Here is a 17,796-nt window from a genome sequence, read left to right on the forward strand (position 1 = left end):
TGCATCATAGCACAGAGACAGCACTGGTGAAAAATTACCTTTTATTTGCATCAGACAATGGACTTGTCTCTGTACTTGTTAGATCTTAGTGCTGCATTCAACGCCATTGATCATCACATCGTATTACAGAGACTGGAACATGTAACTGGCATTAAAGGAGCCGCACTAAGCTGGTCGATCTCAGTTTGTACATATTAACGGTGAGTCCTCCATGCACACCAAGTTAGTCATGGAGTTCCACAAGGCTCTGTGCTTGGACCGATTCTATTCACCTTATATATGCTTCCTCTAGCAATATAATTAGGAAACACTCCATAAACTTTCACTGTTATGCGGATGATACCCAATTATATGTGTAGATCAAGCCAGATTAAACAAACCAGTTAGCTAAACTTCATTCATGCCTTAAGGACATAAAGACCTGGAAGACCTGCATTTTTCTAATGTTAAACTCAGACAAAACTGAAGTTATTGTACTTTGCCCCAAACACCTCTGAGACACATTATCTAAAGATATAGTTACTCTAGACGGCATTGCCCTGGCCTCCAGCACCACTGTAAGGAACCTCTGAGTTATCGTTGATCAGCATTTGTCCTTTAACTCCCACATGAAACAAACTTCAAGGACTGCCTTCTTTCAACTATGCAACGTTGCAAAAATCAGGCACATCCTGTCTCAAAATAATGCCGAAAAACTAGTGCATACATTTGTTACTTCTAGGTTGGACTATTTCAATTCCTTATTATCAGGCTGCCTGAATAAATCCCTTAAGACTCTCCAGTTGATCCAGAATGCTGCGGCACGTGTACTGACAAGAACTAGGAAAAGAGATCCTATTTCTCCAATATTAGCTTCTCTGCACTGGCTCCCTGTAAAATCCCGAATAGAATTTAAAATCCTTCTCCTCATCTACAAAGCTTTTAATGGTCAGGCACCATCATATCTTAAAGATCTCATAATTTACCCGACTAGAACACTGCACTTGTAGAATGCAGGGTTACTTTTGGTTCCTAGATTCTCCAAAAGTAGAATGGGAGCCAGAGCCTTCAGTTATCAAGCTCCTCTCCTGTGGAATCAGGTCCCAGTTTCTGTTCATGAGGCAGACACCATCTCCACATAGTAGAGTAGGCTTAAGACTTTCCTCTTTGATAAATCTTATAGTTAGGGCTGGCTCAGGTGAGCCCTGAACCATCCCTTAGTTATGCTGCTATAGGCCTAGACTGCCGGTAGAATTCCCATGATGCACCTCTCTCCTCTCTCGCTCTCCATCTGTATGCATTTTTATCCCATTACTGCATGTTACTAACTCGACATCTTCTCTCTCCTGTAGTTATGTGTCTTCTCGTTTCTCTCCTCTCTCCTTCTGTCGCTTTCAGCAGGTATTTCTGCCTCCGGAGCTGCAGAGTCTGGATCTTGGTTGTGGGCCACTTGCTGCCCCCATGTTCCTGCTCGACAACTGCTACTACAGTTGTTGTTATTGGCTCTGTTACTAATACTGACATTATATTTCCTATAGCTGTCATTCCTATTATTATTAATTTATTAATATTAACACTACAACTAACTAACTAACTTGCATTTCTACTATTTTAAAAATTCTAGGTAGTATTTGCATTGTGCCCCCCCTTCCCAAAACCACTCTCTCTCTCCCTACTCTATTGCTCTTCTGTCATGGCTTACTATATTAATGGCTTCTGCAAACGATAAGATGAGAAAAAACAAACACAAAAATATCGAAAAGGTGTCCAGCCAATATTACACCTTAGCTATGAATATAAGTCCCATATAAAATTACCTGTTCTGGGTTACTGCTTAACTGAGCATCAGCAGAATAATAACTACTGCAATTATCTTCAAGCAAATGAGAAAATGTTCTTCTCCGTGGTACAATGACCCACAAGAGAAACCATAATGTGACTCCTCTCTATCCTTTCTTTCTTTTCTCTCCCTCTTTCTTTCTTTCTTTCTTTCTTTCTTTCTTTCTTTCTTTCTTTCTTTCTTTCTTTCTTTCTTTCTTTCTTTCTTTCTTTCTTTCTTTCTTTCTTTCTTTCTTTCTTTCTTTCTTTCTTCATACCTGGAATTGAGGCCAACATCTCTCTGTCAGCTCGTGGCTCAAATTGCTTTGCTAGCATCATCCAGCCACACACGGTCTCTAATGAGCTGCGCTAGCTCGCATCTGACAAAGGAAATGACAGCTGGCGAGATTACAGAAATCTGGGAGTTGACCAAATTGTAACTTGAGGAAAATGATCTGGGGAAGGAGAAACTCTAAAATGAACATCAATTGAGCTTGGAATCCAAAATCTAGAAAAGGAAAGGAGAAACAAATCTCAAAGGCATATCACCACGGTGACCGAAAATCTACGATGTTGGCATGTAAAAATAATATTAGTAATAATAATATTAGTATATATTAGTAATATATTAATAGTGGTAATATTTTTAAATCCTGAAATAGAGAAACTGAGCTGAGACAGGCATTATTCTTCCATTACAAGTGTTTTTATCAGGCTTACATAAGAAAGCATGACCTGAAATCCCCAGGGAAGGGCCAAAAGGGCGGGCGGATGTCTCCACTGCCGCTGCATGAAGGATTATGAGCCTTCATTTATCAGGGACATCCTATCTGTTTCCCTGAGTACAGTCTTTACAGCCATGACAGTTACACTGTAAGACTGTGTATACAGCAGATGGTTATGGCACAATATAACTGAATATCACTGAGCTGATATATAGTATGCCAGGTTTCCCCAGAAGATGAAGATACAATCTGTCATTTGTTTTATTATCCACTGTGTGTTTTGACATTATGAGTAACTGCTGCTATATGTGCACTTTTACAATCAATTGTTTTCACGTTAGATATGAAGATTCACAACTGCTAAATGTTAGTTTACACTCAAACAGGAAGGGGCTGTTCACAACAGCAGCCATCCCCCTCAAATACACACACATTCAGACACAACACAACTCAAATTCTTTCCAAAAGTGCCCACCTGATTCCCTTGTTCCCTCCCTTAATCCCAGTCAAATCCTACCATTACAGAAAGAAGTCCAATCCTCCCACCTCTCTACCCCAATATCTGTCCATCCCTCCCTTTCTGTTGGCCCCCGATTTTGGCGCAATCTTCCTCCCCTCCAGCGCCACTCTCCATCTCAGCCCTGTTCCATTATTTTCAGGATGACAAAAAATATATGACAATAAAATCCCTGATGCTGGTGAGAGCGGGGGGTTGGCCCAAAGGTGACCCCGCTATTTTCATCAGCCTCCGTCCCACTTTTCACCACCTCCACTGATAGCTCTGACACACGGCAGCTGCCACTCGCCACTCGCTGCTTACGTTCCCTTCTTACACCAGATACTGTCTGAAACTCATCACCACCGCCACCACCCCAACTCATCTCATTCAGAGCCCCCGCTGTGCACACACACAGACACACACACAGGCAATGGAAATTTTAATAATAATTTCAGAATGGTATGATTTGATACGTTCCCGTGGAGAGATGAAGGAAAAGCAAAAGCAGCCGAGGTGAGAGATGGAAAGAGAGAGAGAGAGAGCGTGAACGTGTTTGGATAAAGGATCTAACGACTTTGCTTCTATCTCATTTGCAGATCCTATCCCTCTCAGTCTATATTACGCCGTTATCCCCATGCCAAAATAAAGGCTTATCGGCCAAGCCTTTCTCATGTGCACTGCCTGAACATATGCTCTGGAGACCGTGAGATAGATCTGTTTTAACGTAAGGGCTATCTTGATGTACATTACAATAAACCTCATATACCCTTTCTTTTTCATGTGTTGTACTCTGTGAAGAATGAGGCTGTTTTTGTATACAACATGTTTATCAGAACAAGGTCCTATTTGTTTGGTTGATGTTATCTAAAGTGACTTATATACAGGGCTGGGTATTGTTTAAAAAATTATGATACCAGTACCAAAACCAGTAACCTTAAAGTGAAAGCGTAAAATGTCACCACTCCTCCCCATCCAAATGATTTTTACACAAATAGATTTTGAAAGTGTTCTTTAATTTGATTTTAATGCACAAGATAAGTCTAGCCTATATACAAAGAGCCAGCAGAGTGTTCAGTAACGGGAAACGGTTTGAGTCAAGCATAGAGCTTGTATTAGGCTATGTGTAGCTCTGGTTGTGTCTGTTTTACAAACCAACCAAAAAAGACAAACACAAAGCCAGTGGTGATGCTGATACAGCGGTTTGTGAGAAGTTTCCCCGGTAAACACACCGATCTCTTTGGCTGTCACAGTCCCTCCTGCCGGCCTGCCTGCTGCTCCTCTTGCGGTCACTTCTACTCTGGCTAGGCAGAACGGACAGTCCGCAGGGCGGGCTGCCACGCACTGGCACACTCCCCCAGAACTGGTCTGGAGCTGGGTCTGGGTCCAGCCCGCTGGAGAACAAGGCGAAGAAGTTTTCAGTGTGTGTGGAGGGGCAGCCCGGTGGCAGCCCGCTGTATGTGGCAGCCTGCTATATGTAGCTGCTAGCTGTAGCTGCGGTAGTGGGCCAATCACATGTCGAATTAAATCGAAGAACGCTTGCTGCGAGCAAAACCATACAAATAGTCATTTTTTTCTAAATTTGGTTACAACAAGGATCGAATGTAGTTATCGTTTGACTGAAAATGTTTCAATACTACGTGGTACTGGGTTATTTCCATCAATACCTTAAAGGTATCAAGTACCGATACCCAGCCCTACTTATGTACCAATGAAAGCATAACACACTGTACCATAGCCCTGGTTATATGTATCATGCACAAAGCTGCAGGAGTTAAAATGTCAATATTTTAAATTACGTATTTTAGGTAAAAAATGTAGAAGATCCTATGGCACAAAATTCTGCCAACCTCTCTTGTTAAACTACAGCCTCTATTGTTAATGCACTACACTAACTAGCTTTCATTAGCACCTCAGTTAGCTATTTTTAGCAACCATAACAACAGTAAATGATGTATTATTATATTTCAGTGAAGGCAATTTTAGCATATTTATACATTCTGAATCATCAGTGTAACTGTGTAAACTATATTAGCATTTTGTAAAGTATCTGAGTAGAGCACAAAATGAAACTTATAAGACAATTTTTATAAACCCAGTACATAATTTTACACAATTTTATTATTTCAGTCTTGCTATGCTTGTTATTTATCTGGTGTTTGAAGGTGTTCTCTGCTAAAGGTTTATAGTCCTGGAAACGCCTTACATGTTCAGCATTCACAAATTATTTGGTACATAAACTTTTATCACATTTTTTGGTTGAGCGGTGGTAGAGGTGTGTGTATGTATATAATGATTTATAAGGTGTTAGGTTACTGAGACAGTGGTCAATTGCTCTCTTCTTGGTAGCTCCGTTTGGTCTAACCCTAACCAACAGAACAAGTGGAGACAAGAAAGACCACTGGCAGCCAAGAGTGGAATAATGAACAGAAACACAGTCTAATGCAGCGTAAAGTTTCATCATGGACTAATGCAGAGTGTGTGATAACTGGTCTCTGGAAATTGTCTTTTGTAATTGTAAGATAAATAATAATAATAAAAAACACCCCAGACCAATGATTGTGAATGTATTGCTAGTGGCTAATGTAGATTCTAAGGATACCTAGTTAATACATTACATTAATGTATGAAGAGAAATACACAAGATGTTACAATATTCATTGTAATAAATGGCATATACACTGAAAAAGTTTTTCCAGCTTTCGGGTTTGACTCCCCACATACATTAACAGCAACAATACAATAAAACACTGATATGACTCTGCAAAACTTTTTCGTTTTTATTGAACCTAGTGGCTAAAACTCTGTGATAACAGAGAAAAAAGAGTGTTTGCGAGAAACTCAGACATGTCTTAATTGTTTTACAGCCATTTATTTTGCAAGTAATTCTGCATGGGATAAAGTTTCTGTGATCACAACCCCAATCAAACGAAGGAGCTGTTCTCCTGAGCTTGGTCAACAAAGGTATAACCAGTCAGTTAGTCAATGGACAGCTGATAATAAATTCACCATCACATCACAAACCCACCCCAGCAAAAACAAACAAACAAACATCATTATTCCATTGTTTTGTCCAGTAACTAAACAAACATATACAGCAAATTAACTTAGGCGAACATGTACATGTCAGCGTGCTGTGTGCATGCAGCTGGGCAGCTTCATAGAGTTTGGGATATGATCTAAAATGTTGCACTGAATGATTGATATTGCAGAAATTGGTGAAACAATTCAAACGTTTCTGTTTAAACTCAAGATTCAGCTAACCTCTGCAACAAAAGCAACAGAGCTTTCCTTTAATGTTGAGGATATTGGTGCAGAATGTCAACTTCAGTAAGGTTCAGACTTTTCAACAAGGCTGGAAGCCTATCTGCCCTTCGGCTTTTACCTGCCTATTAGGGTGGAACATATTTGCTAGATAGGTTCTGTGTGTGCGTGTGTGTGTGTGTGTGTGTGTAGACACGCAGCATAGAATTACCAAATAGGACACACACAAACACACACACACACACGGGTGGGCTGGCGGTAGCAAGCCTTATCGCTATGCCACAAAGTGGGAAGATTAGATTACTCACTTCCCTAAACCTCTAACTTGGTTACCATAGCAATAGCAGTGTGACTAGGGCAGCAGCTTGTCATTGTGGAGGCTGTAGATGCGGGTATGGACGGATGGAACAATCACCAGGGGAACTGCAGGTCAGCCAGCTATTTTACCTCAGTAACTCACCATCCTGTTCTATTCTATTTTATTCTATTCTAACTTCCAATTGTTTCCAAAGTCAGACCAGGCAAATAAGGTCATCTTATGGTCATGTGTTCAACATCTATTACCTACACTCCAAAGACTGATATAGGGACAGTACCAGCAGAGATTATTCTTTATTATTAATGTTAGCTAATATTAGGCCTAATACAGGAGCATTAGGCTTTTGATTGAATATATTGCTTGAAAATATTTGGAGAGTCAATAAAATAATAGTGTGGAGTGCTACTTCATATAACCATTTTTGTGCATTGCTGCATACTGACCAAGGGAGATCAATTGAAATTGAATTCATAATTGCACGATAGTGGAGCCTCATCCTTAATTCAAATTAATGAAGTGCTTGCAAATCCATAGTGTTGTAGGTCTGATCATTAGATTAATTACCCCAATCAGGCTATTGTATTTCAATTAAGCCAAGCGCAGTCTTTATCTTTTCATTAGTCAACACTCAGAAAAGTAAATGTAAAATATAGAGTGGAGACAGGGTGTGGTGCATGTGCACATGAATATACCAATATACATGTATATGCTTTTGATAGTACTGAAGGACTAGTGCTTAAAAAGTCTCAGCCTAAACAAAGCTCAGCAAGTAATTAGAGAGAGACACAAAGGAAATCAGGTAGCAGAAAAGACAGAGAAACACTTAGAAGAATGCCCCATAAATACTGGTAATTAGACTGCAGACAGTCCCGATGCTCTCTCCCTGCCGCTAAGGACTCATAATGGAGTCGTTTTTTACCATTCAAACTGAAAAATGGCTCTGATAAGTTACGGGACACTGTTTTGACCTTGACAAAGCACTTCATTTAGATAAGAGTTACCCTTCGAAACTGCAGTGAAATTAGGTCAGTTTAATGCCAGTAGCTCACAGAGCATGACAGATTTTAAATCTTTGACTTTGGGGGTGGAGGCAGGAGTATCCTGCTGGCTCCTAACCAGTATTCTAGCTGGTTCTATTTTGGACTAATTTAGGTCTACTAGAGGATTTGTCAAAAAGTACATATTTAATATTGAATTGAAAAAGCCACAGAGAAAGCACAGACCTAAAGTACATTTAGGTATTATAAAAAGATAGTGAATAATTAAAGTTACTGGTTGGCAAACAAAAATTTTAACAGGCTGGACTCTCTATGGAAAGATATTTCAGAGTGTGGAACTTGATGTTGTCATGCCAATGCCGACAAACAGCAATAGACCCTGTTAACAGGAACTTATCTTTATGTAAATAAATTAATATGATGTCATACAAAGTATGGATCACCATTTTCTGTATTAACAAAACCATTCTTTCAGAACACCCATAATAATTTGGACATCATGTGTAATAATTTAGGATACGGTTTTCATTAGTGTAAGACCTTGCTTTGACCTCTAATGAGATATTGCTAAGAATATTTCCAACTGATCTCTTGTTGTCTTAACCTTAATATTAATCAATTAAACATACCTAAGGTTATTGGATGTTACATATTAGCCTATTATGATGTGTTATGATAGCCTTATTTTATCCTCACTCCACTTGTCATAGACTCTATGATGTGTTTAGCCTCTTTGAATAGCTAATGAAACTGGAAATGTAAATATGCATTTACACAAGAAATTATTTGATCATAGCCTTCAATAAGATAAAATGCAAGTAGAAATGTCATCTCTGCCGAGAGCAGATGCTGAGAGTGCTGTGTCTGTCTATTAGGGAGAAGAAATAACTCCTTGTGTATGCTTCTCACAGACTTTAAGACAAAAGACATCCTGAGAGTCAAAGATTGCTAAAATATATGGACATTTAATTTGTGTGATTTTATTTTACAATTGCATTTACTGTTGCAGATATGTGTGTATAGCCTATATATGGTGCGTTGTCATAATAGCAGATGTAACATGTATTATCATGTATGACATTTAATTGTCTGTTAATTACTTATAAGTGGATAACTTTTTATCTGTTTTATTTATAAAAGTGTGTGTTGCTTTCCAACAACTGACGAGACAAAGCTTTAACATGGGAGAATTAAACTTAAAAATGTATTAATTTATTAGAAAGAATTATGATAAGATAGGAGTGGTGGGAGTGGAGTGAAGTTCCACACCTTGAACACAAACAACCCCGCCCCCTCTCACAGAAGACTTTAAGACAAGAGAAAACTTCTTGCCCACGGCCTGTACGTCCTGCGCTCTTCTCCTCTGCACTTATAAAAATATTCCCATCTTCAGTAGACCTCGGACACACCTGTGGGGGAGGTCCACTGACTTCAAACGACCCACACAGCAACCGAAACACGCACGGAACATGGGGAGGCCCAGCTCACTTCAACTGACCCGCTGAGGAACCGAAAGTGCACCGAACATGTTGGAAAAATGCAGACGTCCAACAACTCTGAAAGAAAGAAGCCTGTTAAAAGGAGCTTGTGCCATTTCTGAGATCTAACATGACAAAGTCAGAAACAAAGAAACTTTGGACTTTATGCACCAGCCACATGGTGCAAAGAAGGAGAAAGAGAGAGATAGAAAGATGAAGCAACAGCAACTCAAAGACCTAACTCTTAAGCAAAGAAACTGCAGCACTTCTAAACTGCTGCTACCAGGGTAAAGAAGCCTGCTCCACTCTGCTGCAGCACCCGAGTCCTAACGAAGACCGTAATAAACTTTAAACTCAGCCAATAGCTGGCAGACGCTCATACAACTCGTTGCCATCACAACCGAATGTCATCAGCCTGATTATGGAAGAAGAGATCTGACTCGATCCAAAGTCATCCGACCACAGACTGCCCCAGAGGAATGGCACTCTCCTGTGCCCTCCAGGGCAACGCCTGCCTTGCTCAGTCAAAACTCAGGTGAAACAACAGATACATTTCTCGTCTGGGGTTTGATGCTCTAGCTTAATAAGAACAATTATGAAACCTAAATAAAAATTTGGATATCCCATCAACATTGGTATGATAGCTAAATTACTTCAGGTGATTATTAATTCCTAATAATAACATCCCTTGACTTTCCGAAACTTCTCAGTTGCTGAATTGGTAATTCGATATGATCAACTTAATGCATTTAAACCTTTAATTTGCTGCACACTAGCTGCGAGGCTCTAGGGATGGCAATGTTGGTTGGCCAGTCCAGACTAAAATATATTAATAAATGGATTGCCATTGAATTTTATACCAACATTAATGGTTCCCAGAAGATGAATCCTAATTAGGGCTGAGTATCGTACCATATCGTACCAGTACTCTTAAAGTGATACCGATAACAATAGAGTACTTACCGATATCGATTACTTTTTTTTTTTTTTTTTTTACTTCATTCGATACCCATCATGTGAATGGAAGCATTCAGTGCCACCACTCCTCCCCATCCAAATTAATTTGAATGAAACCATATAAATAGTCCTTTTTTCTAGATCTGGGTACAAAAAGGATCAATGCAGGTATCAGTCGATACATTACAGGTCTTGAGTACAGATACCCAGCCCTAATCCTAATCACTTTGATGATCCCTTGACTTTTCCTCTAGTGCCACCATGTGGTTGACATTTGTGGTTCAGAGTTTTCTCTCCAAAGAGTTTCTTTGGTTTACAACCAAATACTTTCAAAATGTTTGAGTTTCCCATCTGTCTCAGCTGTGGACTGGTCAGTGGAGCTGACTTTATCTCTTGTCGATGCATGGTTCTGGACAAGTGCAGGGAGTTTTCTATGTATCACTACAGTGGGCTACTTTTGTGTGTTACTGGTACCTATATTTATTTGTGTGATAAAGGGAAAGATGTGTGATAAAGGGAAAGACCGAGAGAGTGTCAAATACCACAGCATCCGCAAGAAAATGTATGTACTGACTGTGGATCATACGTTTTTATTGTATGTATTTACTTTGTGAATGTTCAGTTAAAAAGTCTTTGAATTTACTTATTTTAATGAAACAATAAAAGTCAAAGTAAACGCTTAACAAAATAAAGATGTTTTTGATATCTAAACAAAACATGTCTCTTGCCCACCTCCAACTCCTGCCAGTGGGAGCAAAGAGTGAAAAGTCTTCCAAACAACACACAACTTGTATCTCTCTTGCAGTTTGCTTTTCTTTACAATGAGTATTACAGCTTCACAGAGCTGCTAGCATGACTGTAGACCCTTACTGTAGTTTTGTTTAAAAATATACTTGTACGTATGTACGTACGTAAGACTTGTTGAGAGCCACAGAAATCATTTCTGGTTTAAGGCTTTGGTTTCCTTTGTCCCTCCATGATCATGTGAGTTCAATTCAATTTCTCCACTGTACAATTTGATTTGGACAAATGTCTGATTCTGACTCAAGGGGCCATGTGACCAGACTGATGTCCTAAGGGTCCCTGCCCAGTTGACTTGTAGTCTCACTTATCAGATAAAAAACACAAACACACAAGAGAAGACACTCTGACAAGCATAAATGCACACATGCATCGTGGCTAGCCTGCACCCTGCACACACACATTCATACACACAAATACAGCCAATGAAACTGGCAACTGCCCAGCTGACCTGAGCTTTATGTGTGTAGATTTATCATTAGCCATTAAAATACATTTGATTTTTACCAGGATGGCTCTCCCCTGCTGGTTTCCTCAATAGGAGTCCAACCCGCCTTTTACAACCACTTTCTTTAACCTTCTTCCCTACTCATAAAACACCAGCAGCTCTCCACTTTCTCCACCTCTGCCAACTCCCCTCCTCCTTCCCTTCCGACTCTTCTACTGTATCTCTCCATCTATTTTGACCTCTGCTATGATTCTATCTTTATAGGGTGTGTTTGTGTTTCCTGTCCTCCTGTCCTTGCCCTCTTCCTTCGCCTCTCACTCTTCTACTGCACAAATACCCTCTCTGCCCCCAAGCAATTTTTTCTTAATTGTCTATTTTCTTCCTGAATAATCGATTCATCACATTTATCTGACAGTTTGAGAATAAGGACAGTTCTCAAGCTTCTACTTTAAACCACCCAGAGGTCTCCAAAGATGAGCATTAATAATGAGCTTTCATTGGGGATATTCAAAGAAAACCTTTCTCACTTGTTTTTAACAGGACGACAGCCTTTTTTAATGTGCATAATGACACTAAACTCTTCACCCTTTCCCTGCCTGATGCTTCACTGGCCATTTCTGCTGCTCTTGTTTTTTTTTTTTTTTATGACAAATCATTTTTCATCATCAATCATTTTTTTTAAATGCCATGTTTAGTAGTCTGTATGTTGTTGCGTTATACATTCATGTAAAATCGTATGTGAATTTAGCTGAGACTTTTATTTTGAAGGTTACAGGTAACACTTGTGATATTATATTTTTCTTTTCTTACACTTGATACATTGATACACTAAATATTGCTAATATATACATATTACACAGTGGATGTGCTACTGTGACATTTGCAGCTTATGTTAGAGCAGTCAAATACACTGTTCAATCCACTCCTTACACTTTTTTGGTTCTTCTAAGCTATGATTGGAAATGGATTTGGGGGAGGGGTTTAGCGAATGGTCAAATGCAGGTAAGTTATATGTTTATACAAGGCTATTTAAAAAAATTTCAGAGGGTTGTAATAATTTGATTATTTATTTATTTTATGAGAATTTGACTTATCTTTTTGTTTTGTTAGAGCAAAATTATGGTCTCTTCATTCTAGACATTAACCTGGGAAGGCACAGAGTGTCATAGTTAGCCACATCTCTCTCCCTATCCTTGTGTGCTCTAGTGTGCTCTCGTCTCCCTGTGTTCCTTGTCTGTCCTCTGCTGAGTGTGTGTGTGTGTGTGTGTGTGTGTGTGTGTACTGGCCTGGGCGGGGCTCCCTGGTTCTCCCTCCTGCTGCTGATCACCGGCACACCTGACGTTCATCATCCAATCAGTCTCCACAGTATATCTACCTGGCTCTACCATACAACCAGCGCCGGATCGTCTCTGTACACCAAGTTATCCCCTGCTGGTGATCGCAGCCACCGTGTCCACTCTGATCTCTGCAAAGCTACCTTCCAGTTCTGCCTGCCACGCTACACGAGCCAGCTGCCTTGCCTGTTCTGCCTATCACGCTACACAGGCCAAACCCAGAACCAACACTCACCGTCTCCGTCCTCTGCGCCCAGTCGGTTCTTCACGGACTGGGCCTACTACGTCCTCACTGGCTATAGTGGACCACACCGGACTTGCCCGCTCTGGAAGAACACTCTTCTACCAGTGATTGCTTGCCGTATTATAATGAAGATTGTTGCTACTACCATCCAGTTTACCACTTCCTTGTGTTCTGCATTTGGGTCCTTAGATTGTGCATTACGACGCCGAGTGTATATATACAAGAGCAACCATGTAACTGCTTTGTTTCTTTACAATTGCAGGGAAATTATAATGGTGTCTTGCAATAAAACACTGAAACACTCCTGGGAAGTGTGATCATTGTCTACAACACAGCACAGAGTTAGACCCAGCTTACATGGCATTACTTGATGGAATAAAAAGAAAAGGAAACAAAGCATGGTGCTAATGCTCATGCTTCTCACTCTGCTGTGTCATAAGGATGCTTGTCAAATAATAAAGTTCAATGTAAAGCACAGCAAATGTTTTGAATAGTGTTTGGAAAACAAACAGTATATGAAAATGTATGTTTCATTTTGTTTCTTCTTCCTCATGCATCTTATTGTTGCCTGCCCTCTTTCACTCCCTTCATCTCTGAATCACTCGCCTTCTGTTTCCACAGTTCTGTTATCTATTTTGTGACTTTCCTCGGGCCATTTCTCTGTCCACCCTGCTCCACCACCCCCCCACCCTCTCCTTCTCCCTCTCCCTCTCTCTGGTTGACCTAGTACCAGTTTCATTTCCGCTCGTTCATCTGCCTGTACGCCGTCTTTTTCTGGGGACTAATCTCTTTTCCAATCTCTCTCTCATATATGCTTGGTGAAGCTCCATGCGTGAGAGTTAATGAAGGAACTGCATGGGTAAACACACAGGAGGACAGACAGAGGCGGACGAGAGTAAATATATGAATGCGTTCAAACATGCACTGACAGATGAGCTTGACTACTGAGTGTGTACTGTCTGCTCTGACGTTAGAGCTGAGTCTTGTTAGTCAATTAGGCAACAAATTAGAGTCTTAGTTGAATGACACATTATTAATCAGCTGGAGGTTTTACATGATTAGTTACTCACACAAAAGTTATTCGCAAAAAGTCACTCGCAATCCCAATCATATTACAATAAACTCTCATACACTTATCACCTCCTCCAAACTTGCATCCTCTTTCAGCTCCAGTGTTTATTAATTGCATTGCTATCCACACTCATTCTGAGAAAACAGCCACTGTTACTCTCTTTCATTCAGCAGTGTGAGAGGGAGAAAACACTTGAACAATCCTAAATGAGAAAGTTGAAGAGAAGAGGTTCCTGTAACACATGTGGTCTGCACTGTCTTTACAAATCTTTCTGAAACTAGGCCTGAGTATTTTCAGTGGGACAATTTAAGAGGCAGTACACATGTTTTTTATAAGTGGATTTGTATTTTGGGCCTCCTAGTTGTACTACAGAAAAACCTTAGTCAAATTAATCAGTTTGAGATTAGGAATCCCAAGAGGACTGTGCCAATAATGTTGCATGTTTTAGTGAAAAACAACAAAAGTTGTGTAACTGCTGACCATTTTCCAAACCATACTTTCAGTTTTTCAAATAATTTCCTGCTTTCCAGGCCATAAATTTCAGGATGATGTGAAAATTATCTTGCTGAGACTTGACAGAAAATCCATCACAAGCCTTTATTTTCATTATTATACTTTTCTGTCACAGTTACATTATCATTTACTGCCACAGCTGTGAGCAAAGACCATTTTCAAAACTCTAGTAGATTTGACAAAATCTAATAAAGCAATGGAATGTGTACTGATATAGACAGAGCAAAACAAAGAATGCTGTGGCTGAAAAGGTTTTGCTGTTTTAAGTTTAATTTAGTTACATAGCTAGAGCATGTTAATGTTTAGAATGTTGGCTGGTAGAGGAAGCTCCTTTGTTGCTTGATAATTGTCACATCTGGTATCAAATTAGAAAGCTGAAATAATATTCATAAAAACTGATGTCTGTTTCATGTATTCATTTAGGTAAAGGAAATTACCACTAGGGGGTGGTGGAATCCAGCTGTAAACACAACATTGACATATTATCACATTATAAAGTTGCTATGCCGAACGTTTTAGCAAATAGTTGTCTATTTGCTAAAATAGATAGATATGGAGCCACATTGGCATTCATATGGGGTCATGTTTGTGTCCACCTGATTAATTCAATTAAATTTTGTTTATATAACAGAAGTTCTCACTTTTCCTATAGAGCAGGTAGACCGTACTCTTTATAATATTATTTACAGAGACCCAACAAATCCCACCATGAGCAAGCACTTGGTGACAGTGGCAAGGAAAAACTTCCTTTAAGACAGAACCAGACTCAATGGTGGGTGGCCATCTGCCGCTGCCGTGTTTAGAGAGAGAGAGAGAGGTTTAGAGAGAGAGAGAGAGAGAGTCTCCACCAATCCTTTATTGAAATATCTGGCTCTTTAGCTCCAAAAAGCTCCACTATGTTCACCAGCTAGATGCTGACTTTGTCTGTTTGTTGTTTGGTGCTGGGCAGGTCGTGTACAGTGTAAGCTTTTTTGCTGAAAACAGCTGCCTGCTGCGGCTGAAAACACATCATGAGAGCGGTGAGACTGAATCCAAACATTAAGGTTGTGGGCAGTCAAGCCACAACATGGGGCTATGGGGAACTGCACAGTTGGCTGATAATTATCTGTGGATTCATCATTTACACCCTTTTCACATGCAAGTAATCATGTGGTCCATTAGATATATAAAGATATTGATTATAGCAGCTTTAAATAAAACAATAAGGTTTACAAATGAAATGAAATTAAAAAGTAGCAACCTAACACTATGTTAGTATATTTACATTTGGATGTTTTTAATGGTTTAATGATATTGTACATTCAAGTCAATCTTGTTTGTTTGTTCAACAATGCATAACATAGTGTTTAGGGCCATGAATAATCAAATTTTCTTTCAATAAGCTGAATTTGTCTGGGTTTACAGACATGTCTGTTCATAATGCTACTGGGTTGCAAACATAGTTTCAGCGGAGGAAAACAATGGGCACAGAAAAACACATTAAAAAGCAGTGCATGTGGAGTTAGAACAGAGGAGGAGGAGGTGAGTAGTCTTACCATCGTCTCCTGATCCTGAGCCGGCATCTGCAGAGGAGAACAAACACAGTTATTAACCAGAGGCTCAGCCACAGACATTCGCTGAATAAGCCAGTGTGTCTGCATATGTAAGTGTGTGTCTAGGCCAATGTGAATATCTGCTTGTGAGTGTATGTGTGTTAAGAGTAAGACACTTTGTGTGCTTGTGGGTGCTTGAGCGAGACGAGATTTCTCTAAAGATGGTGCAGAAAGTGATACTGAGAGTCAGATTTTAAAAAAGTGCAGGGAAACAGAAAGGAGATGATAGTGAGGATGCCCTGAGGCTTTGAGCAGCATGCATCTACCCCATTCTACAGCAGTACATTGATGATAACACCTCCAACTGTGGACCTTCCCTGGTAGAACTGCGGGAAGGCACTGCGTTTCCAGTTGTCAATGTGTTTGTTTTTCAGCGACTCCTTCTCCATGGCTTTCCCACTGAATCTGTGTAAAGCTCCCTCAAACACATTGAGCTTAGTGAATTGTTTAACAATATGGCTGTGAAAGGGATAGTGATAAGCACTTCGAAGAACAGGCACCATGTAACTTGATCTATTAAAATGCCCAGGCCAGAGACCAGATGCAGGGCCTCAGAGGACTGTAGGGGGATAATAGCTCAGCTCCATATGAATACCCATGTGAGGAGGGTTTATAAGAAGAGGTGCACACACTAACTGGAGTATTGGGGCCATCACAGCCTTAAAACACAAGGAGTGTGACCAGCAAGCTGTCCTGATACTTTAATGACATAAGCTTTGGTTCAATGAAATACATTTGTGACAGGATAAAAACATGCCTCCAGTGTGATGCTTTGTTGAGGTCAATGCAGCAGACGGTCAGCTGTGCCAAGAGAAAGTAACTCTCAAAGCAACCAGTCAGAATCTCATGGCTGCCTCCAAAATGAAAATGATTGTTTTACTGGAAAATTTGAAATTCAACTTTTTTGAAAAATATGTTTTGCTTTTGTCTTATTTTTAATGGCATAATTCAGTCACTTTAATAGTGCAGTTGGAGCTAACTGTTCTGTAAAAAAAAAAAAAAGCTTGTGGGTGGACTAAATGCTTCTTAATGAACTAGCACTTAAGTGTTGAATTAGCTGATCTACATGTTACTACAAACTGATTTGAAAACCTGGTGTCCGTGCACCTTTTTCTCAATTAGCAAACTTTCCAACTAACTTTATTCATTTTGTCTATTTCAACAACCATGACATCTTATCTCACACCTGAATTGTTGTGTTATGATTAATGGTGACTTTGTTACAGCTAGATGTAGAATTGGTAAAAGTAGAAGTGGTAGTATAAAAATACACTGTAGCAGACAGCAATAGTAGTAAGGAGCTGCCCAGAAATATTTTCACTAAGTGAAACAAGAGGGTTGGCTTACTGTATAAGTAGTAAAGCCATAGTCAGACCAGAACTGATGTATTTCTACACTTTTACAAAAAGACTTGCAAGCATAAGCTGCTGGAGTCAGCATGACTAGCAGGCTAACAATAGCATTCTACAAGTTGTAAATGATACATCCTTTTCATTACCCCCTATCCCAGTCCTTGCACTCACTGCCAGATACGGAGCACTTTCATACAAATAATATAGCAGCAAAATGGGAAGAGGAGTATCTAGTATAAGATGCTCCTCATGATTTATGGCAAGTTGCATCTTGCAGGTTATACAAGCCATGGTATTGTCTCATCTGGATTACGGCTCATTAATCTGGTCAAAGGATTCAAAAAAGAGAGCTAGAGAAACTTCAGGTGGTGCAGAATAGATCTGAACATCGGAAATGGCTTGAAGA

The 17,796-nt window shown here is 39.8% G+C and overlaps 1 protein-coding gene across 2 annotated transcripts in view; it reads right to left on the reverse strand.

The window, feature by feature from the left end:
- Nucleotides 1–17,796, reverse strand: part of tmeff2a (transmembrane protein with EGF-like and two follistatin-like domains 2a) — a 111,393-nt gene that overhangs the window by 39,606 nt on the left and 53,991 nt on the right. For both annotated transcript variants that reach the window (XM_044217263.1, XM_044217262.1), the window contains exon 4: nt 15,982–16,008. In XM_044217263.1, coding sequence (XP_044073198.1) covers nt 15,982–16,008 — 27 coding nt within the window. The remainder of the gene's footprint in view (nt 1–15,981; nt 16,009–17,796) is intronic.

The sequence above is a fragment of the Siniperca chuatsi genome, linkage group LG12 (assembly GCF_020085105.1).
Source record: "Siniperca chuatsi isolate FFG_IHB_CAS linkage group LG12, ASM2008510v1, whole genome shotgun sequence".
NCBI lineage: Eukaryota > Metazoa > Chordata > Actinopteri > Centrarchiformes > Sinipercidae > Siniperca > Siniperca chuatsi.